The sequence below is a fragment of the Actinia tenebrosa genome, unplaced genomic scaffold (genome assembly GCF_029948245.1).
Source record: "Actinia tenebrosa isolate PJP-AT-01 unplaced genomic scaffold, QUT_ActTen_1.0 PGA_scaffold14__42_contigs__length_11649687, whole genome shotgun sequence".
In the NCBI taxonomy this organism is placed as follows: domain Eukaryota; kingdom Metazoa; phylum Cnidaria; class Anthozoa; order Actiniaria; family Actiniidae; genus Actinia; species Actinia tenebrosa.
The window spans coordinates 9146055-9169255 of NW_028292574.1; the positions used below are offsets into that span (position 1 = coordinate 9146055).

Here is a 23201-nt window from a genome sequence, read left to right on the forward strand (position 1 = left end):
AACAATCAGTTTTCAACTGTTTAAAACAGAAGTTTTGAATTTTTAACCCAAAACAAAATTGGGTCACAAACCTCATACAACGTCTAGTTGTTGGCGCTTTTTTTTTTTGTTTTTTCCCATTTATTGTCATTTTCTGTTACAAATGCCTCCTTAAATTTAATATTCCCAAGAGAGTTAAACTGCTGGCGGCCATGATTGGTGGTGGTTTGTTAAATGTTCATCATAGGACTAGCACTTAGAAACAATATATTTTCGGAATACTTACATCAACTGATTCGATCTAGGTTTCTCCTCCCTTGGTCATAAACAGCACCTTCACTGGGCTGCCTGTGGTTCGTTGTTAAGTATATCAACTCGATTGTATTCATTGGATATTTTGTAGGTGGTTGGAAGAGGGGATATCACGTTTGCTGTGCTTGGTGTCTATTCCTGGAGTCTTTTGCAGTTTACACTCGTTACCACGGCAACAACGGGTAAAGACAATCAAATTAGGATCACTGCAAACAGGTAACAGAAATAATAATGATGCTGATGACGATCTTAATGATGATGATGATTATGACGATTATCATAGTCATTAGCATCATCATTATTTAGTATCATCATCATCAACAACATCATTACCAATCACCGCCGCTGCCACCATTGTCATCAGCAATCATCATTACCAACAACATCAATAACATGAATATCCAATCATCATTATCAATAACAGCAACGACATCATCGCATCAGCCTCATTATTCTACGAACGAACGTTCCCTTATAACAGGTTTTCAGTTTGACCCCAATATGAGCTGCCTCACTGCTGTACTTGCGGCACTAGCGTGACGGAGGGAGCCCGACCCCCCAAAAATTTGCTTTCGGCGCCAAACAAAACTTTATTGATTCATGCGGGATTCCTTTGGATTTGGCGGGAAAATGGTACATCCCCCCCCCCCCCCCCCCCCAATAATCGAGACCTCGATACCCCCTGACTTGCAGTGGTGCGTGATTAGCAATAACAAGTTTTCTATCGTAGAAAAGCTAAAGTAGAACCGTTATGTGGTTATAGGTCGATACAGAACCCTCGGCAGAGGAAGTCTTCAACAGAAAGATCAGCTCCCACAACAAGTACGGTAACCCTACGAAATACGGTAATACAGTTATAAATGCCAGTGATGATGAACTCAAAGAAAAATACATCCAGCGTCTCCGAATGAAGAGACGACAAAACGGAAAAGGATCTGAATAATCGCGGGAAGGGATTTAAGGGAGTTCGGGAACGTAAAGTAAATCCTATCACAACCGCACGAGGCGAAGTGAAAGAGATATCTAGGCGAGAGATGTTACTTCATGGCGATATCTTTGGTATTCTAGCTGGGATACTGATGCAAGATGGACCTTTTCTTGTTCTCAGACTGGTATTGATAATCAAATTTAGCGTCATAAGCGAGATGCATATATTTTTTACATGTAAAAATGCTATCGCGCTGAGCCTATTGATGTACAGGCTATGTATCTTGACCTGTAGTGGTGAGGATGAGGTTTACGATGAACATCGTGAGAACGAATGGCGTTTACAGAACGTTCAACAGGCAGTCTACAGCGACCAGTTTAAGGCTTCAGGAGCAATTCAGCTAGCAGGTTGACACACGTAAAATATGGTCGGAAAGGGTCTAAATTTGTACTTACAAGAGTATTAATTCAACATGACTATACCAAATAGACCAGTTTTCGAATTCCAAATTACCGCTGTGTTCCTTGATTACAGACTCATTTGCACAGGGTTGGCCTCATATCACAATATTCACAAATACCAACGGTAAAGTAAAGAATGCACAACTTCAACAATACAAACATTTTGAAACTCGACGGACCTTGACTGGAACACGTGAATATTCTGCACAAACTCGAGGCTAACCCTGTGTAAATGTGTCTGTAATTAATCAAGAAACACAGCGGTATATTTGGAATTCGAAACTGGTCTATTGAAAAAAATGAGCATCATGAGAACGGTTTAAACTTACGACGAACATCGTGAAAAAATGGCGACTACAGAACGTTCAACAGGCGTTCTATAGCGACCAGTTCAAAGTTTCAGGAGCAATTAAACTTGCAGGTTGACATGACATTTATACGACGAAAAATGTTAAATTTGTACGTAAACGCTATCCAACGTAACTATGCCAATTTTTGAAGAACTCGTCAAGTTTTTAAAAGATTAAACTTTATGTATTTACGTAAGATGCGATTATTTTTACGATGGAAAGATGTAAATTTGTACATCTATACAAAGGTATCCATCGCAACGACACTAAATTGAAAAAAAAAGTGTTGCGAAAAGGTTACATGTTTGAAGGCAAGACCCTAGGGTGTTCTGGGTAAACTGTTAATGTGGCTAATATTTTGCATATTCACGCGGCAGCCATGTTGGATTGAACAATATATTCCTTCACACGTAGCCTCAAATTCAAGCGCTTGAGAATTAATTTATGCTGGGGAGACAAAGGTTTTTTTCTCATGAGAATAAACAGGGCCGCCGTGTGATATAGGCCCATTGATTTCAAGTTACCGAAAATTAACAAAGCACTTTGCCAACACTCTCCATGCCAGAATTATCATCTTTAGCATATAGCAACTTGTGTACTTCCTAAGAACGCGCGCGCTCATTGGTTAATTGGAGGTGAATATTGTACGATATTCACCTCTGAATCTCGGAATATTGAGTCGGCAACAAAAATGGCATCTGCCGGCAATCGTCTTGATACAATTTCCGATGAGGAAATTGAAAAAATGAAAGGAAATGCCATTCCTATCAATATCAAAAAGGCAACGAAGTATGGCCTAAACGTTTTGCTAAAAGTTTTGCGTGAATTTGTCACGGAAACTAAAAGTTTCTGTTTGTTTTTATTGAATTATTGTATACACTTATTTCAATAAAGTTAGTCACCTGAAAAGCTACAAAGCTAAGACCGGCAAGGATTATGGGGTAGATACATTTTACATGTTTCAACCGCTTGATAACTGTTGATGGACTTGAGATCTTCTACGAGTTACAAGTTAACCTCCTCTGAGCATCCTCAACTGCTGCAGTTTGTGTCAAGAGCTTTACTTGTTGGATATAAAACATTTCCCCATGATTCTCAGGGATCACAGCTTTCTAGATTTTTGGGACTAACTTTATTGAAATAAGTGTATAAAAATAAGTTACTCTGTACACAAGTTGATATATGCTAAAACAATTGTGTCCTCAATACGTAACCTATCTAAATCTCTGTCTTCTTTATTTTGAATGACACGCATTTTTTTAACAAGTATATACTAGCTAGCATGCATGTGACTGGCGAATGTGACATCCGTCCGGAAAAAAGACAAAAACTAGACGGATCGCAGAGCTAGGTCCTAGCCTCTCTCGACTTGAGTTCAAGCAATACTCTGGACATCATCTAACCAGAAAACCCCTCGGTCTTAGCTACGATAATTCAACTTATTATATAGATGTCGATGAAATACCAGGTTTTCTCTAGTGTCGAAAACTTGATATCTTTCACCAGTGGAAGATACCATATCTTTCACACGTGAAGATATCGCTGTTGACATAGTAACGTATTTTAATAAAGAATTTTTGAGCTTTTGTTTTATTTAAGTTTCATCGATATCTATATAATACACAGAACATTACATGGCCGCTTGGAGATACGAATTTTATCTTCTCGTGTTCAATTTAGATCTTTTGCTGCGCTCACTCGTGAGATATCAATTGAACACTCGAAGATAAAATTCGTATCTCCGCGCGCCCATGAAATATCCTCTATCTTTTCAACCCGATAAGTTTTTTCAATTCGGTGTAGACGCGGCGATAACAGTTCACGAGGATGGTACGACGTAAATCACAAACATCATGGAAGTGAGTTTGACGTTATCATAAAATGCTTGCCATCCTGCTATTAATCTTTATAACAAACACACGTCCCCAGTAACAATCCCAGCAGTCTTTGCAAGGCGATACTCGACCCATTCCCCCATTTTACTTTTGGAGAGGCCGATCTCAAGCAATTTTTTTTTTTTTTTTGTTCTGTTTGGATTATCCACATCATAGCCGTAATCAAGTGGGGTGCATTGCGTGCACGTGCACCCATCCCCCTCCACCCCGCACGCAAAAGCTAAAAGTCCGCTGATTCGTTCGTATTTTTTCCTCATTTTTATACCATCTGCAATTTGTAGCAATTTTTATCGCTCACTCATTATTGGATTGTTGGATATTTAAATCTATTTCTAGTAGCAACGTCCTGTATCAGGACCCATTTTATTTAATTTAATTCTTATGACAGGCAGTCTAGTTATTTATTGAAGAAATAGAAAACGCGCGCGCGTGCTCTGTGCAGTTATAAAGCACGCGGGGATTATAATTTAAATCTTTGAAAAGAGGACTGGAATGAGCATCAAAGTTAGAAAATGTCATGATGCGCAGTGCTCTTTTCTGTAAACTAGTAATGTTTTTTAAAGAGGTTGGATAGGTATTTCCACAAAGGATCAAACCATATGTTAAGAAAGGGTAAACTAATGAATAATATAGCGTAGTTAGAGTTTTTTAAGAAACATAATGCCTGATTTTTGATAGAATACCAATGTTTTTTTGAAATCGTATTTGAGATCACTTTAATATGATACTTCCAATTGAGATTGCTATCAATATACATACCAAGATATTTAACACAAGATTCATGCTTAAGAAATTTGTCATTGATAGTTAGTTTGATCGGGAATATCTTCTTTTGCGGTGGATGAAATATTATAAAATTTGATTTTGGAATATCTAAAGTTAATTTATTGGCAGTCATCCATTCATCAATTTTAACTAATTCCTCATTGATAAGATGTTCAAGAGTATAAAGATTTTTATGTCATATAAATAAGTTGGTTTCATCATCAAATAATTGAAAATGGAAGAGAGAAGAACAAGAAGTAACATCATTAATGTAAAGAAGAAAAAAAAGAGGACCTAGAATAGATCCTTGTGGGACACCAGAAATTACATACTCATATTCAGAATTAATACTGCCTAGTGAACATACTGTTTTCTGTTAGATAAGCAAGAAGAAAACCATTGATGAGGAATGCCTCTGACACCATATTTTTCAAGCTTATTAATTAGAATTTGATGATTGACAGAGTCAAAAGCTTTTTGTATATCCAGGAAGATACCACAAGAAAAGTTGCCGTCCTCAATACCTTTATAGATTTTATCAATTATTAAGAGAACAGCATGAGTTGTAGAGTGCTGAGCCCTTAAGCCAAATTGATAATCAGAAAAAGCTAGACGCTTGTTAAGAAATTTGAAAAGTCTATTATTAACCAGTCTTTCCAGGATTTACTTAGATTTGAAAGAAGTGATATAGGGCGACAATTGGATAAAGAAGTACGGGAGCCCTTCTTAACAATAGGAATTACACGTGCAATCTTTAAGGTTATCAGGAAACAGACCTGAAGAAAAAGACAAATTAAATAAGATAAGAGTTAGAAAATATAGAACTGTTGCTATCGAGTTATTCGCCATTTCTTCTTCCATGTGGGACATTTTGTATAGTTCAGACTGATTATTACAGCTTCGTTAAGTTATATGATTCTTAGCCTAATACCATTAAGAGGATTTGAATAAAAGTCAATTTGTGAAGCCAGCTGTCTATAGCAATAACTTGTAAATAATTTGGTGTTTAAATAAGGAAGCAGTTCCGCTTGGGTCGATAAGAAGAAGTTCTCTTATTCCAACGTATTTTATTTCATCTCATTTCATTTTATTTTATCTCATCTCATCTCATCTCATCTCATCTCATCTCATCTCATCTCATCTCATCTCATCTCATCTCATCTCATCTCATCTCATCTCATCTCATCTCATCTCATCTCATCTCGTTTCATTTCATTTCATTTCATTTTTTTTTTTTTCATTTTTCATTGTAAAGTTAGTCGAAGTTAGTCTTAATACCTGACAATTCAAGTTTTGAGGTTATTTGCCATTACAGTGTTGCTTTTGTTTAGTTCATTAGATTAGCGTTTAGTTCTTCACTTATGTTCGATGACACTACGTAGTTCTTTGGTCGCTCGGTCGGTCGCTTTTGGTCATTGCTTTGTTAATCTTCCTAGTTCAGTTGATTGGTTAGATGGTTGCTTTGTTGGTTCGCTGTTCGGTCGATCGGTCGGTCGGTCGGTGTAGTAGGTACGATTGCAGCTTCATCTCTTTTTACATAACCATTTAACTCAATAATTTCCAAGTTTTCACATGCGTTGTTACTTTGCTCTTGTTCTGTTTGTAACACGCCCGTTTGAGTCCTCCTTATTTTGCATGCGCAACATAAAATGCTCCAAAACACCTGAACGAATCGAGAGCGAAATTCCCGAGATATTGTGCCATAAACGAAGGGATTACAACAGGAATGAAACAACAACATTTCGAGAGAAAACTTAAAAATCAAGCTTGACATATCGTAGCTTTCGAAAACGATCATGTCTATCCAAGCTATTTGATTCGGTAATGTAGAAATAGCGTACAAAAGTACGATAATAAGAGAGATTTTGATGACTTCCATGTCTCTCTTTCGCGTCATTTTGAGCTGGTTAATTCTGTCACTGTTTAAACTACACTTGGGAACTTTGTTTCGTTTTAAATACAAGATAATCTTGGTGTAAGAGATGGCGATAATAGTCAAAGGTATCATGTACTGCACAACGAATAAAGAGACTGTGTAGACCTTGTTTAATAGCTCTGATGACCAGATTTCTTTACGCCCTCCATGATATTGTTCCATTACTAAATAAACTGGAAAGAGACAAATATTTGCCACAAGCCACAGTCCTGCCACAGTGCAATACGTTAACTTCATGGAGGGCTTGGTTTTGAAAGGATAAACAATGGATCGACATCGAAATATTGCAATGGTCGTCATGGTAAGCAAGCTTACCATTTGGGTACTGGAGAAAAATGGCCCTACAAGTTTGCAATACCATTTTGAAAGTGGTATGTTGACGTAATACATTATAAAGTATAGCAACACGGATAGGATGTCAGCTACACTGAGGTTAGCAATGAGGATCTCGAATGGTGTCTTTCGTCGTTCTCTGGTAGTGTAAATGACCACAAGGACCGTAAGGTTACCAATAACAGCAACGACAAAGATGGTTATGCCAATACCAAGTTTCATTCTCCATTCTAGGTCATTTGAATTCGAATAACTTTGATTAGAGTTAGAAACTATAGAACTGTTGCTATTGAACGAAGAATTCGAGTCATTCGCCATTTCTTCTTCCATGTGGGACATTTGGCACCAGTGTCTATAATTCAGACTGACTGCAATGTAATTATTACAGCTTCGTCAATTTATATGATTCTTAGCCTAATGCAATTATTAGTACCAGAGTCGGAGCCTGAATTAAGCTGTTACCACGAAAAAGCGGATTTGAATAAAAGTCAACTTGTGAAGCCAGCTGTCTATAGAAATAAGTAGTAATTAATTTGGTGTTTAAATAAGGAAGCAATAAGGAGTTCTCATATTCCAAAGTACAACTTTTCCTTGTATTTTCTTTTCATTTTTTATTGTAAAGTTAGTCGACTTGATCCCAAAAAATCTATATTTTTCGACTGGAAAATACCAGAGAAAAATTTGGAAAAGTTAATTGACTAAAGTTGCAAACATATATAGAGTGTGTGCAATGATGCTACTCAAAATCCCTTGAGATGTGAATAACAATGAAACGTTAACAGCCGCCATCTTGGTTGATCAAACGAGAGAAGCTAATGAGGAACGCTTTGTTATCGTCAACCAAGATGGCGGTAATGACGTAACATGCACCTGCTCTATAAATCCCTTATTAGCTATCTTAATTATACAGCTTCTCATTAATCCCATATAGGTAACTGTCCAATTAGTATAGGAAATCGCACGATCTCGAGTACAATTTGGAAATTAATAGACACAAGTAATGTTTTGAAAGTTCTTGTAATTTCACGAGCCTTTAGGCGTTAATGACATTGACTGTATATGATATATATATATATTTATATATATATATATATATATATACACACACTCGATTGCAGAAACGTTGTAGTATACATTTATACATTTATACAAATACCTAATGAGATGTATTTTGCAATTCTACTTTTTTAACTCTCAAAACCAATTGATTTATAATCTGTAAGATGTAAAACACAAGAATAAAATATTTTGACGTTCATTGAATGAAACAAATAATAAATAAAGCGAGTTTTCTGTTTTGCATATCATTGAATATACTGAATAAATTAGGTATTTGTATAAATGTATACTACAACCTTTCTGCAATCAAGTGTATATATATATATATATTGCATATACAGTCAATGTCATTAACGTTGTTCACCGAAAAAAAAGACATGTACACATTTACACATTTACACATTTACACATTTACACATTTACACATTTACACATTTACACATTTACACATTTACACATTTACACATTTACACATTTACACATTTACACATTTACACGTTTACACATTTACACATCTACACTTTTAGACATTTAGACTAAAAGATATATCATGTGTTTCCTCAAACGTTCTGGCAGGAAACAAACGCTGAAATAGATTTATAACCATCTTCAATCCTCACTAAATGGGCGGAGCATTCTGGATTTTCGATTCACGAGTATTTGAATTTTACACTGATTTAAAGTTCAGGCTGACGCGATCTTTTTCTTTTAGTCTATATGTGTAATTGTCTTACGGTGTAAATACACCTACTTGCAAGAAGGTTGTCATACAAGAATAGAACATTTGTAATTTAGTGAGAAAGGAATACATTAAAAGACAAAAGAAAAAGTTCAGCTTCAGTGATCTTCTTTTGTTTTTTTGATATAATTCCTATCCCACTAAATCAGTAATGTTCTATTTTCGTATGACAACGTTCATGCAAGTAGGTGTGTACATAAATGTCTTTTTTCGGTGGACAACGTCAATGACATTGACCAAGAGAATATCAACTAGTTCATTTTCTCTTGCATTGACTGTATCAAAGAAAGTTAATCTTAATACCTGACAATTCAAGTTTTAAGGTTATTTGCCATTACAGTGTTGCTTTTGTTTAGTTCATTCGATTATAGCGTTTAGTTCTTCACTTATGTTCGATGACACTACGTAGTTGCTTGGTCGCTCGGTCGCTTTTGGTCATTGCTTTGTTAATCTTCCTAGTTCAGTTGATTGGTTAGATGGTTGCTTTGTTGGTTCGCTCTTCGGTCGGTCGATCGGTAGCAGGTTCGGTTGCAGCTTTATCTCTTTTTACATAACCTTTTATCTCAATCATTTCCAAGTCTTCACAGGCATTGTTCATTTGCCCTTGTTCTGTTTGTAACACGCCCGTTTGAGTCCTCCTTATTTTGCACACGCAACATAAAATGCTCCAAAGCACCTGAACGAATCGAGAGCGATATTCACGAGATATTGTGCCATAAACGAAGGGATTACAACAGGAATGAAGCAATAACAACTGAGGAGAAAACTTAAAAATCAAGCTTGACATGTGGTTGCTTTCAAAAACAATCAAGAGTATCCAAGCCATGTGAATTGGTAAGGTAGAAATAGTGTACAAAAGTACGATAATAAGAGAGATTTTGATGACTTCCATGTCTCTCTTTCGCGTCATTTTGAGCTGCTTTATTCTGTCACTGGTTAAACCACACTGGGGAACTTTGTTTCGTTTTAAATACAAGATGATCTTAGTGTAAGAGATGGCGATAATAGTCAAAGGTATCATGTACTGCACAACGAATAAAGAGACTGTGTAGACCTTGTTTAATAGCTCTGATGGCCAGATTTCTTTACACCTTCCTTGATATTGTTCCCTTACTAAATAATCTGGAATGAGACAAATATTTGCCACAAGCCACAGTCCTGCCACAGTGGAATACGTTAACTTGGTGGAGGGCTTGGTTTTGAAAGGATGAACAATGGATCGACATGGGAATATTGCAATAGTCGTCATTGTAAGCACGCTCACCATTTGGGTACTGGAGAAAAATGGCACTACAAGTTTGCAATACCATTTTGGACGTGGTATGTTGAAGTAAATAAGGTATTTAAAGTATAGCAACACGGATAGGACGTCAGCTACACTGAGGTTAGCAATTAGGATCTCGAATGGTGTCTTTCGTCGTTCTCTGGTAGTGTAAATGACCACAAGGACAGCAAAGTTACCAATAACAGCAACGACAAAGATGGTTATGTCAATACCAAGTCTCCATTCTAGGTCTCTCCATTCTAGGTCGTTTGAATTCGAATAATTCTGGTTAGAGTTAGAAAATATAGAACTGTTGCTATCGAACGAAGAACTCGAGTCATTCGCCATTTCTTCTTCCATATGGGGCATTTGGCGCCAGTGTCTGACTCAGACTGCTTCCAATATAATTATTACAGCTTCGCCAATTTATATATTCTTATTTCTTCTAATTCCTTAAAGTGCACCCAACTCGTTACAACACTTTCAGAATTGATTCAACATAAAGTGAATAGTTGAACGGTGAACTTTTCTTCATTTGAATGTTGCGTCTTTAAGTTATGAAGGTTATACTTCCAATGTGTTGATGACTGTGGCGTCACTTAGGTGTGTACTTTTTAAAATTTTAAAACCAAACACCAGCCAACGTCACGAGACGTCAAATTTAAAATAAACATTGTGGAAACCTTGAGTATAATGATGATGCTTTTTAAATGCTGTTTGTGTGAAATGACTAGTCAAAATTTGTATATTTAATGAAGCTTGTGGTGACATTCAAATAAAGAAATATTTCCCCTTTCAATTTCACTTCATGTAGAATCAATACTGAAAATATTGTCCCAGGCGTTAAGTCGGACGGAGTCAATAAGAAGATGTTCTCGCATTCTAATTTTCTTTTGCGATTTCCCATTTGAAATCGCAAAGTTGGTCGACTGAAATGATCCAAAAAAAATCTGTAAACGATATATACTACAAAAAAGGAAAAATTTCTTTAAGAGGGAATATTCGTAAAAATCAATAAAATTTGCTTGGAATAGTTGCCTTTTACATATTATGATACAAAGTTTAAATATTCCGGTTTTTAAAAAAATACACTATCTGGTTCCTGAGTTATAATCTTTTAAATAAACATTTTTGATGGCATAGCAAGGGTTCTGATGTTGTCATAGCAACGTCTGACGTCATTTTTTCATGCTCGGATCATTGCGATCTTTGGTTTATGGTCTTTGGCTTTCCAGGTTTACTTGCTGTCATATCATATATTAATTTTTTTTAGCTCATAATGTGAAGGCAAAAAAACACTTTCCAGCCTCCTTAAGAGAGAATTCTTTTCGTATTCAAGCAGTGAGCGCCAATACTATTTACTTGAAGAAAGGCTGTTGTTACAAGGCTAAAATCTTGTTATTCAGAAAGTTTAACTTGTTTGGAAGTGGAAATGACCGATGAAAGTGGAATCAAAGTGTTAACCCAAAGCAAAAAATTTAATCGAAAATGAGGTTTAGGTCTTCTTTTGCTTATTTTCCATACATTTTCTAAAAAAAGCCTGACAAAGGTACATTCTAAAACAAATGCAACAAAACATCTTCGTACAATTGAAAATACCGCTTCAAACAGGCATCTTATCATAGTACATCAGTTTCTAACTGTTTAAAAAAGGTTTTGAGTGTTAACCCAAAACGAATAATTGGGATCAAAACTCATACGAAAGTCTAGTTTTTGGCGCTTTTTGCCAGTACTGCTCATTATTGAAAAATATTTCCTCTTAATCCCTCTTTATAGTCTTAGGCAAGTGTTTACTTGCTCACTTGTTTATTCTTCGTGTGTTTCATAAGGTCACCATCTTAAAACGTTGTCGTTCTAAATTTGATTGTTTAATTTATGAAATATTGTTCGTCAGGGAATTAAAACCAACCTTGAACGTCCAATCAGACTCAGTGGAAGCAAAACCTTTTGTTTGAATGTGTACACATATATACTTTGTCATACAGTAATTCACGCTTGATCTGTCATTAAATATTGTTGAAAATGATGACAGGATGTGACATGTGAATAATTGTCCAAGGTGTTAAAAAAGGTCTCTATCATTGCAAGCTCAACGTTGGTCTCGCTTGGATGCAAAGGCCCGGCCGTACCTTTCAAGATGGCGCGGGGAACCGTGAAGGGGACTATTCTTGCGTTTATTTTCTTAATCAAAAATTTTTTTTATTCATTTATTCAATTCTATTGTAAGAGCATTGATATATTTTATGTAATGCGCCAAAATAATAATAATAATGAAAACTTTATTGAGTTTTTCCCCGAAATACAATCGTAAATCTAGCTACGTATAGGTAATTTACAATTGGCTACTTGAATCGAATACAAAATGTGACAAATAAAATGAAAAAAAGATAAAGAAAAAAAGATATTATATCTGTAACACTATGGGGAAAAATGAAGACTATTAAGGTGGCTGGACCCCCTCACGCTTGACCGCTACCTTCCACTTTTGGAACGCTAATGCATAAACGTGTTTTATCCGATTGCACGGTCTGATCTCGCTTGGCCGCTTTCCGATTTACTCCCGAAGCATGGTAATACAGAGTTGTGACAAACGTCCCACGTTTGAATTTAAAAAAACTGTGTATTACCATGCTTCGGAAGTAAATCGGAAAGCGGCCAAGCGAGATCAGACCGTGCATGGTGCGAAAGAATTTGGTGTTATGATCATTAGCAAACAATCGAATTCCCAGAGCATCAAATCGTTGGGAAACGATCAATGTTTTCTGTATTTCTCGTTCGCTTTAGACAGCTTTAAATGAGTTCAATAGTCTTGCAATTTTGTGTAATATTAGTTTAAGTTCTAATTTGTATACTGACGTAGTTTTGAGAGAAATGATCAACGAATTTTAGAATAATGGAAGATCTAGTAAGATTGACTAGAAAACTGCGATGAAAAGTGCGCATCAAATGTTTACCCCGTCTTCTGCACTATACATTTTCACAAAATCGCATAAGTCGATTACCTTCAAAATGTTCCTTTTAAAACTAGATACAGAGTAAAACTAAATGAGCAATGACTTTTGTGAATATATAGCTCTGAAATATTAATTTCGGCCGTATGAAATCCATTGTTTAGTTTTGAAGTAGATTATGCACTATATTTAAATAATCTCAAATATCTCATAATTAGCTAGATAGATTTTTTCAAAAATCCCCACAAATGGAGGCATCTAGTATATAATGATGTGGTACGAAGCATTTTAGTGTTGAACGCTCTGCAAGGCTAAAATTATTTTCTAAACGAAAACAAATATTTCATCATAATCACGTGTTATGACGTCCGATCTCACTAAAAACTGCATCAAACATTAATTCAATCTTTATGTGACTTATGTGCAAAAAAAGATTTGCAATCGGATAAAACACGTTTATGCACCAGCGTTCCAAAAGTGGAAGGTAGCGGTCAAGCGTGATAATAATAATTTTTTATTATTATCATTATTATTATTATTATTGTTATTATTATTATTATTGTTGTTATTATTATTATTATTATTATTATCATCATTATTATTATTGTTATTATTATTATTATTATTAATGTTATTATTATTATTATTGTTATTATTATTATTACCTTCGGCCGCTTTTGAAAGGAAATTAAAGTTAATCCTAAATCCTTGGATTTGAATTATAACAAGATCAGTCAACTTGTAATTTATCAGCCGTTCATATAAATGAGCAGTAAGTAGTTTGCCGATTAGTATATGTAATAGGACTCCCTGCTGTGGAGGAAAATTAATAAATGTTAAACAGGGAGCAGCTGGGCTCAAGAAGAAGAAGGCACTTTCTAGCTTACTTCCTGTTTTTCCTATTAGACCTGATTCTCGTGGTGGCATATTTTTCTAATACAGACCACGTGTCTTTGCCTAGAGCATCATTTCTTTGTTTAACGGTTGCATATGAGAAGACAAATATGGATACAACTCAAACAAAGAATCTTATTCAAGCATTTCTTTTCATTCAAGATGTAGTTAGTCTAAAATGATTCAAGGCATGTTAATTTGAACTGGAAAAGAAATAATACCTGTTTCACGTACAAGAACAAAATATTATGGCATTAGAGCTTTTTCTATTTACGCACCGAGACAATGGAACACACTCCCTGAGAACATTCAGTAAGCAAAATCATTAAACTCTTTTAAAAAGCTTTTAAAAGCATTTCTGTTTGAACATGATGTTAAATTTCAAAAACAATGAACTATTATTTACTTATTTATTTTTATAATGTTAATTATTTTTATTATTATTATTTTTTTATTATTATTACTACTTTTTTTAAAATACATATTTAATTAATGTATATTTCTATAAGTTTTCATTTTGTTTATCTGTTTCAATATTGAATTATTATGTATTTTTCTTTTATGCTTTGTAAAGCGTGTTGAGTTTTTTGGAACACGCTATATTAAGAATTTATTTTATTATCATCATCATCATCATCATCATCGATCATCATCATCATCATCATCACCATCATCATTATCATCATCATCACCATCACCACCACCATCATCATCATCATCATCATCACCATCATCATCATCATTACCATCATCATCATCACCATAATCATCATCATCATCACCACCGCCATCATCATCACCATCATCATCATTATCATCATCATCATCATCATCATTATTATTACTATTATTATTATTATTATTATTATTATTATAATGGAAATGTTGAGAATTCCGTTACTAAACTGCCTTCGTAGGAGCGTATCTACTATGGTTAATCGACCCACCCTAAATGGCATTTACGAACCCCTCAATTATAACATTTTCATTATCTCGGCCAAAGAAACTGGAAGCGTCTTTCAGTTTTCTTCTTATTCACTGTTAGCCCATCACAAATCTACTGTTCTTTTTTTGGTTAGTCAAGCTGCATTTCTTACACCGTCTTTTTCTTTTTCATTTTGGTAAACCAGTCAAAAAATCTACAGTCATTGTTTATTATGACGGTTCGAACCCCGCTCAATCCCGCCCCTACTTCGTTGCCAAAGCACATTTTACGACGTCCAATCGGCGCGCGCGTACTATCCTAACTATATAATAAATAGCCATATTGGAACTCGTTTAAAGACCGGCCCTTTCAGCATTGAATGCTCAGTCATTCGTGACAAGCGGTAAAAATAAATTTAATTTAGCACATAGCTTCATATTGAAACCTTTGTGCGTGACATAAAGCATATCTCGGAGGTGGGCTATTGAGCTGCATTAGGTGTATCCTACCGCCAGAACATCTATATAGCTAAAACTGGCGCGAAATGTCCCACATGGAAGAAGAAATGGTGAATAACCTCCGGTCAAAAGCAACAGTTCTATAGTTTCCAACTCTAATCAGAATTCGAATTCAAACGACCTAGAATGGAGACTTGGTATTGACATAACCATCTTTGTCGTTGCTGTTATTGGTAACCTTACGGTCCTTGTGGTCATTTACACTACCAGAGAACGACGAAAGACACCATTCGAGATCCTCATTGCTAACCTCAGTGTAGCTGACATCCTATCCGTGTTGCTATACTTTATAATGTATTACTTCAACATACCACTTTCAAAATGGTACTGCCAACTTGTAGGGCCATTTTTCTCCAGTACCCAAATGGTGAGCGTGCTTACCTTGACGACTATTGTAATATTTCGATGTCGATCCATTGTTCATCCTTTCGAAACAAAGCCCTCCACCAAGTTAACGTATTGCAGTGTGACTGAAGGACAAGGACTGAAGGACAAAGACTGAAGGACAAGGACTGAAGGACAAGGACTGAAGGACAAGGACTGAAGGACAAGGACTGAAGGACAAGGACTGAAGGACAAGGACTGAAGGACAAGCACTGAAGGACAAGGAGTGAAGGACAAGGACTGAAGGACAAGGACTGAAGGACAAGGACTGAAGGACAAGGACTGAAGGACAAGGACTGAAGGACAAGGACTGAAGGACAAGGACTGAAGGACAAGGACTGAAGGACAAGGACTGAAGGACAAGGACTGAAGGACAAGGACTGAAGGACAAGGACTGAAGAACAAGGACTGAAGGACAAGGAATGAAGGAAAAAGACTGAAGGACAAGGAATGAAGGACAAGGACTGAAGGAAAAAGACTGAAGGACAAGGAATGAAGGACAAGGACACCCCCCACCCCCCGCTCCCCCAATGATTACCATCCTTCAATTAGAAATGTCTTTATGTGAATACCTGTTGTCATGCTATTGCAGCCTGTGCTTACTTGTTCGATGTCCTCGTCTGCAACAAATAGTACTTCAAAAGAATGTTCAACAAAACCGTCCATTTCAGAGTCATCTGATTCCACATCAGAGCTGTTTTCAGAAGAATCAGAGTCGTATTCGGAATCACTGGACAGGAATTCTGTACTACTATCATTGGAATTAATTCTTTCATCCCTAGACGTTTCAGCAAGAGCAAAATTAAGGACACGTGCTACCAGCGCAGCTTTATTTCCTGTTAATACGTTTGGATTGTTCTGCTTGAGGCAGATCTTTAGTTGTTTTGCTGTCAGAGCTTTGACTTTGTGTTTTTCGTTCAGCTTTCCTTTTTTGAGCTTTCAATTCAAAAACTCAAGATGTTTCACAAAGCATTTGAGAGTGGTTTCATCAACCATCAATTTCTGGCACACCTCCTGCATTTAATTCACGTTGCTTTTATATACATTTCGAATAAGACTTAAGGCCCCCCTCCGTCAAATGAGTGATTTTACTTTGAGTCCCCCATCTTAGCATCAATTTAATGTGATGCCCCCCCCCCCCCTCTGGTTTTTCAGCCCCCCCCCCCCCCCCCTGATAATTATTGCACAGTCCCTAACTTTAAAACTTGAATCCTCAGGATGTGGGATTAACTTTCCGTTCTTGCCATCTGTAAGGCGGTCAAAGTTGGTTAAAAATGGATTGGATGTGTAGTCAACTTCAGTTAAAATTTTCTCTCGGTAATTGTTTTCAGTTAAAAAATAGATTTTTTGAATAATTTCGACTAACTTTACGATTTCAAATCACAATTAATACAAGGGAAAACGGAAAGAAAGTGATGATATGAAAACTTCTTCTTATTGATCGGCTCTGACCGACTGCTTCAGTCCTTATGGTTAAATACCAAATTACTTACTGTTTATTTCCATGCATACTCACAGTTGAGCTCACAAGTTGATTCTATATGCTAATCCTTGGGCATTTCATATTTTTCTCTTATTCTCTCTATACACACCGAACGCATAATTTATTACTACTATACTATGTCTATTCTTTGCGTACATATTTACGGTGTTCAACTTATCTATAGAGAAAAAATATCGCTCTGGGATCCTCACGAATACCCTACATTTCATATTCTGGCTGCGTTACCAGCGTGGTTGGTCCTTGTAGTGTAGTGGTTAACACATCGGACTAGAATACCGAAGACGTGGGTTCGAATCCTGCCAAGGGCATTTGATATTTTTCTCTTATTCTCTCTACTTCATTATATACACACCGAACGCATAATTTATTACTACTACTCTATATGCTAAAGTCGAGCTTGCCTAATTAGGTTGCGCCTCTGGCATGAAATGGCATAAGGCTAAAAATATGTATTGACGTTGACGACATATAGGCACTGGCGCCACTGAAATCCTCCTACATGAAACAAGAAATGGCGAATGACTCAAGTTCTCCAGGCGATAGCAACAGTTTTATATTAGTTTCCAACTCTAATCAAAGTTATTCCAATCCAGCAGACCTAGAATGGAGAGGGAAACTTGGTATTGACATAACCATCTTTGTCGTTGCTGTTATTGGTAACCTTGCTGTCCTTGTGGTTATTTACACTACCAGAGAACGACGAAAGACACCATTCGAGATCCTAATTGCTAACCTCAGTGTAGCTGACATCCTATCCGTTTTACTATACTCTACAATACAGTACTTCAACATACCACTTTCAAAATGGTATTGCAAACTTGTAGCGCCATTTTTCTCCAGTACCCAAATGGTGAGCGTGCTTACAATGACGACTATTGCAATATTTCGATGTCGATCCATTGTTTATCCTTTCAAAACCAAGCCCTCCATGAAGTTAACGTATTGCACTGTGACAGGACTGTGGCTTGTGGCAAATATTTGTCTCCTTCCAGTTTATATAGTAAGGGAACAAAATCAAGGAAGGTGTGAAGAAATCTGGCCATCGGAGCTATTAAACAAGGTCTACACAGTCTCTTTATTCGTTGTGCAGTACATGATACCTTTGACTATTATCGCCATCTCTTACACCAAGATTATCTTGTATTTAAAACGACACAAAGTTTCCCGGTGTGGTTTAAACAGTGACAGAATAAAGCAGCTCAAAATGACGCGAAAGAGAGACCTGGAAGTCATCAAAATCTCCTTTATCATCGTACTTTTGTACAATATTTCTACCTTACCAGGCCAAATAGCTTGGATAGTCTGGATTGTTTTCGAACGCTACGAGATGGCACTAGTAATTTTCAAATTCTCTTATCAATTGTTGTTGTTTCATTCATGTTGTAATCCCTTCGTTTATGGCACAATATCTCGAGAATTTCGCTCTCGATTCGTTCAGGTGTTTTGGAGTATTTTCTGTTGCATCTGCAAAATGAGGAAGACTAAAACTGTCGTGTTACAAACAGAACAAGGGCATAGGAACAACGCATGTGTAGACTTGGAAATCATTGATAAAAAAGAGTAACGGTATAACCTGTCAAATGGACTGTTCATTGACAGTGGAATGCTCTTTTACCTTCATCACTTCTGTGTCAGGTTTCTTTTGTAAACATAAGCAATGACAATCACGTTTTATATATTCAAAGCTATATTTGTTAAAACTAAAAGCATTTACACTCAATGACAGAGGAACTGTCGGCAAATAGGCCATTTACTAATATTACCCTTGAAAACTCTGTTTTTTTCCAGTTTCAATTGTCTTATACTATATTCTCTTGACGAAGTCAGTACCACAAATAGCCCAAACTGTGTCGGCTTAAAACAGTTGTTGTGTGAAGCTGTGTGACGTTCAAGAGAGCATAACTGAATATGCTCTCTTGGAAGTAGTGCCAGACGTCAAGCATACCAGTTTCACCTTTGTTATTAATTCTTCTTTTCCTTATTATGTTCTTAATTCATACATATTAACAACACTCTACAGTATATATTCAATCACTCTGGAGGTGACAGTTGTTACTGCCAAAACATGTCATTAAAAAACTTCAAAAGTGTCGTTATTTCTCTTAAATGCATGTCTCTTGGTAGCCTGCGTCACATCCGGAATTTACGAAGAAAATTCCGGATGTGACGCAGCTAGTCTCTTGGAAGTACATATATATTTTTTACTACGAATGAATTAATTAAAGTGTTAATTAAATTACATTCAAACACCATCGTTGGGAAGGTTTGAAGTCTTTCTAGTCGATTTTGAACGAGTTATGGCCATTTGAATTTTGTACCAGAACTTGTTTCCTCGATAAATGTCCAATCATCTGATCATAGTTAATGGAGTGGAATGGTTTGGAAACTCCATAGAACAAAGCTATTGTTTTGCCTTTGATGTTGAATCGTACCATCACGTGTTACTGACGGTGCACAATGAACCAAAGCAAGTATGGCTGAAAATTAAGTATTTTATTTATCAATTGGTTATCAATCTGGTTTTTAATCCATTACCGGACTATCTTCTAAAAAGGTTACAAAAAATTCAATTCTCGTCTGCGAGTTTTGTCACTGGAAAATACGTGAACTCTGTGGAATCAGTCCTAAAGCTTGGATGGTTACCAATGCGTGAACGTAGAGATTATAACTTGCTGAAAGTCATCTATAAAGCCATTAACTCAGAGCACTGGCCTAACTACGTTGCACTGGAAGTTCGTAAACATTCAAGAACTTTACGTCAAAGTTCCACCTTGAATTTGGTCAGACCTTTGGAAAAGGGAACTTTTCAAGATATCGCCTCAGAACTGTTCAATAATTTGCCAAATAATATAAAAGACATTTCTAGTTATAGTTTATTTTGTTCTAAAGTGAAAGCAGAGCTAAAGAAGCGATATGACATTACTTGATTTTTATCAATTAATTTATCTTTCACCTGATTGATGGATATTGGTGCTGCGCTGCTGTACCCTGGGCAATTATTGGGTCGTGGCATTTGGGACAGTTTTCTCTTTGTCTGTTGCCCCGAATATCTCGACCTGGGGTGGTTGCTTGGGGGCGGTGGGCGTAGCCCCAGTATCTTCAGTTTTTGTCCTTTTTATTCATGTATAATAATTGTCTAGCTTAGAATAATCCAATAGTAATTATGTCAATCTTATTTCTTATTATGTCTAATTTATTCTATAGCTTCATAGTTCATCGTAAATTTATCTTGTGTGTATGTTATTGTAAATTAGATAGTTTTATCAATAGGAGAAGAGCCACCTCGTGGATTCTATTGATTAAACCATTATTATTATTATTATTATTATTATTTTTATTATTAAAAGGTACTGAACTGAGCTCGTACAACTGAAGTTTTTTTATTCATGGCTATCATAATAAATGAAAAATCTTAAATTTCCTCTCAACAAAACAGTAATTTTAAACAACTTGGGCATTTCGTTTTTTAAAATTTTCATTTTTTTAAATTGAAAGCACGAACATAAGCACAAACCAGGTGAGAAAGTTTGCAATCATAGGCTCGAATTTGCCACGAGGAAAGTCCGAGAATAAGTTACGCAAATTAGATAAGGGCCGCTACATTTAGTCGGTAGTCAAATGCCCGCCCCTTCAGGCAAATGTTCAGCTTCAAATTCCCCACTATGCGGAACTCGACTATGGTCAAATGCCCGGGGTATATCGGAGATGGGGGGTGGTTTGTGGCACATATTTGTCTTATTCCAGTTTAGTTAGTAAAGGAACAATATCATGGAAGGTGTGAAGAAATCTGGCCATCAGAGCTATTAAACAAGGTCTACACGGTCTCTTTATTCGTTGTGCAGTACGTCATAGCTCTTTGACTATTATGGCCATCTCTTACACTAAGACTATCTTGTATTTAAAACGACACAAAGCTCCCCAGTGTGGCTTGAACAGTGACAAAATTAACCAGCTCAAAAAGACGCGAAAGAGAGACATGGAAGTCATCAAAATCTCTCTTATTATTAATATCAAATTACTTACTGCTCATTTCCATACTCAGCTGCCTTCACAAGGATATATTTTATTAATCAAATCCATAAACCTTACGCACTTCGAGGTAAGACCTTGTATTAGGCTCCGCATGAAATGGCATCAACCTAAGAATATATAAAATTGACGAAGCTGTATTACTGGAATCACTCAGAATTATAGCCGAAGCTGGCGCCAAATCTCCTACATGGAAGAAGAAATGGCGAATAACTCAAGTTCTCCGGTTGATAGCAACAGTCCTATAGTTTCCAACTCTAAACAGAATTATTGGAATTCAATTGACCTAGAATGGAGAGACCTAGAATGGAGACTTGGTATTGACATTACTATCTTTGTCGTTGCTGTTATTGGCAACCTTACGGTCCTTGTGGTCATTTACACTACCAGAGAACGACGAAAGACATCATTTGAGATCCTCATTGCTAACCTCAGTGTAGCTGACATCCTATCCGTGTTGCTATACTTTATAATACAGTACTTCAACATACCACTTTCAAAATGGTATTGCAAACATCAAGGCCTATTTTTCTCCAGTACCCAAATGGTGACCGTGCTTACAATGACGACTATTGCAATATTTCGATGTCGATCCATTGTTCATCCTTTCAAAACCAAGCCCTCAAGCAAGTTCACATACTGTACTATGGCAGGGCTGTGGCTTTTAGCAAATATTTGTCTCATTCCAGTTTATTTAGTAAGGGAACAATATCATGGAAGGTGTGAAGAAATCTGGCCATCAGAGCTATTAAACAAGGTCTACACAGTCTCTTTATTCGTTGTCCAGAACGTTATCCCTACGACTATTATGGCCATCTCTTACACTAAGATTATCTTGAATTTAAAACGACACAAAGTTCCCCAGTGTTGTTTGAACAGTAACAGAATTAACCAGCTCAAAATGACTCGAAAGAGAGACCTGGAAGTCATCAAAATCTCTCTTATTATCGTACTTTTGTACAATATTTCTACCTTACCACATCAAATAGCTTGGATAGACATGATCGTTTTCGAAAGCTACGATGTGGCAAGCGTGATTTTTAAGTTTTCTCCTCAGTTGTTGTTGCTTCATTCCTGTTGTAATCCCTTCGTTTATGGCACAATATCTCGTAAATTTCGCTCTCGATTCGTTCAGGTGTTTTGGAGCATTACATGTTGCTTCTGCAAGATAAGGAGGACTCAAACGGGCGTGTTACAAACAGAACAAGGGCAAATGAAAAATGCCTGTGAAGACTTGGAAATGATTGAGATAAAAGGTTATGTAAAAAGAGATGGAACTGCAATCGTACCTACTACACCGGCCGACCGACCGAACAATGAACCGACAAAGCAACCATCTAACCAACTGAACCGTAAAGATTAAAGAAGCAACTAGCAAAACCGACCAACCGACTGACTAATACCAACCGGGCAAGTGGCCAGTGTTAGACCAGCTGACTATAACGAGGTCTGATCTTACGAAATAACCATTCAAATGGCTGACTGACAGTGCAATGCTCTTTTACCCCGAGGGGGGGGGGGGGTTCTCCCATATTTGCTATACGGTTATGTGCCGCCCTATAGGGTATGGTTTTTCGGCTTCTGGGTCTGGGGTAGGGTATCATGTTTTGACATTTTGTCTGGGATAGGGTATCATTTTAGTCTGGGATAGGATTAACGATTTGGTCGTTTTTGTCTGGCGAATAGGCTACGCTTTCTGCCGACCAAAAACAATGAAAAATGTTAGTAAATATTGATTGCAATCGATTGTAAAACCGTATTTTCCGTCTTTTAGTCTGGGATAGGGTGTACAATTCTTAGTTTTAGTCTGGGGTAGGGAATGTAAAATCAAAATTTTAGGTCTGGGATAGGGTCAGGGTTTCGAGGTCCTGAGGGAACACCCCTACCCAAGTTGGGGTGGTAGTACCCCCACCCCCGGGTCTTTTACTTTAATCCTCTCTCCCTTTTGTAAACATTAGCAATGATAATTACGTTT

The 23201-nt window shown here is 36.6% G+C and overlaps 4 protein-coding genes across 4 annotated transcripts; 2 read left to right on the forward strand and 2 right to left on the reverse strand.

The window, feature by feature from the left end:
• Positions 1-5978: 5978 nt before the first annotated feature.
• LOC116289256 (neuropeptide FF receptor 2-like) lies at positions 5979-7289 on the reverse strand. Its single transcript, XM_031696151.2, has one exon. It carries the CDS (start codon positions 7287-7289, stop codon positions 6123-6125), a length of 1167 nt encoding a protein of 388 aa, XP_031552011.2. The 3' UTR covers positions 5979-6122.
• A 1237-nt stretch (positions 7290-8526) lies between these two features.
• LOC116289255 (neuropeptide FF receptor 1-like) lies at positions 8527-10561 on the reverse strand. Its single transcript, XM_031696150.2, has one exon. It carries the CDS (start codon positions 10388-10390, stop codon positions 9230-9232), a length of 1161 nt encoding a protein of 386 aa, XP_031552010.1. The 5' UTR covers positions 10391-10561; the 3' UTR covers positions 8527-9229.
• A 7126-nt stretch (positions 10562-17687) lies between these two features.
• On the forward strand, positions 17688-19451 carry LOC116289238 (neuropeptide Y receptor type 6-like). The gene has a single exon (XM_031696127.2). It carries the CDS (start codon positions 17697-17699, stop codon positions 18759-18761), a length of 1065 nt encoding a protein of 354 aa, XP_031551987.2. The 5' UTR covers positions 17688-17696; the 3' UTR covers positions 18762-19451.
• Positions 19452-21416: 1965 nt separating this feature from the next.
• LOC116289239 (RYamide receptor-like) lies at positions 21417-22589 on the forward strand. Its single transcript, XM_031696128.1, has one exon. The coding sequence runs from the start codon at positions 21417-21419 to the stop codon at positions 22587-22589; it is 1173 nt and encodes a 390-aa protein (XP_031551988.1).
• Positions 22590-23201: the final 612 nt, after the last annotated feature.

Excerpts from the sequence above, each read along its gene's own strand:
- LOC116289255 (XM_031696150.2), bottom strand. The coding sequence starts at position 10,390 with ATGCCCCATATGGAAGAAGAAATGGCGAATGACTCGAGTTCTTCGTTC.
- LOC116289239 (XM_031696128.1), top strand. The coding sequence starts at position 21,417 with ATGGAAGAAGAAATGGCGAATAACTCAAGTTCTCCGGTTGATAGCAAC.
- LOC116289256 (XM_031696151.2), bottom strand. The coding sequence starts at position 7,289 with ATGGAAGAAGAAATGGCGAATGACTCGAATTCTTCGTTCAATAGCAAC.
- LOC116289238 (XM_031696127.2), top strand. The coding sequence starts at position 17,697 with ATGAAACAAGAAATGGCGAATGACTCAAGTTCTCCAGGCGATAGCAAC.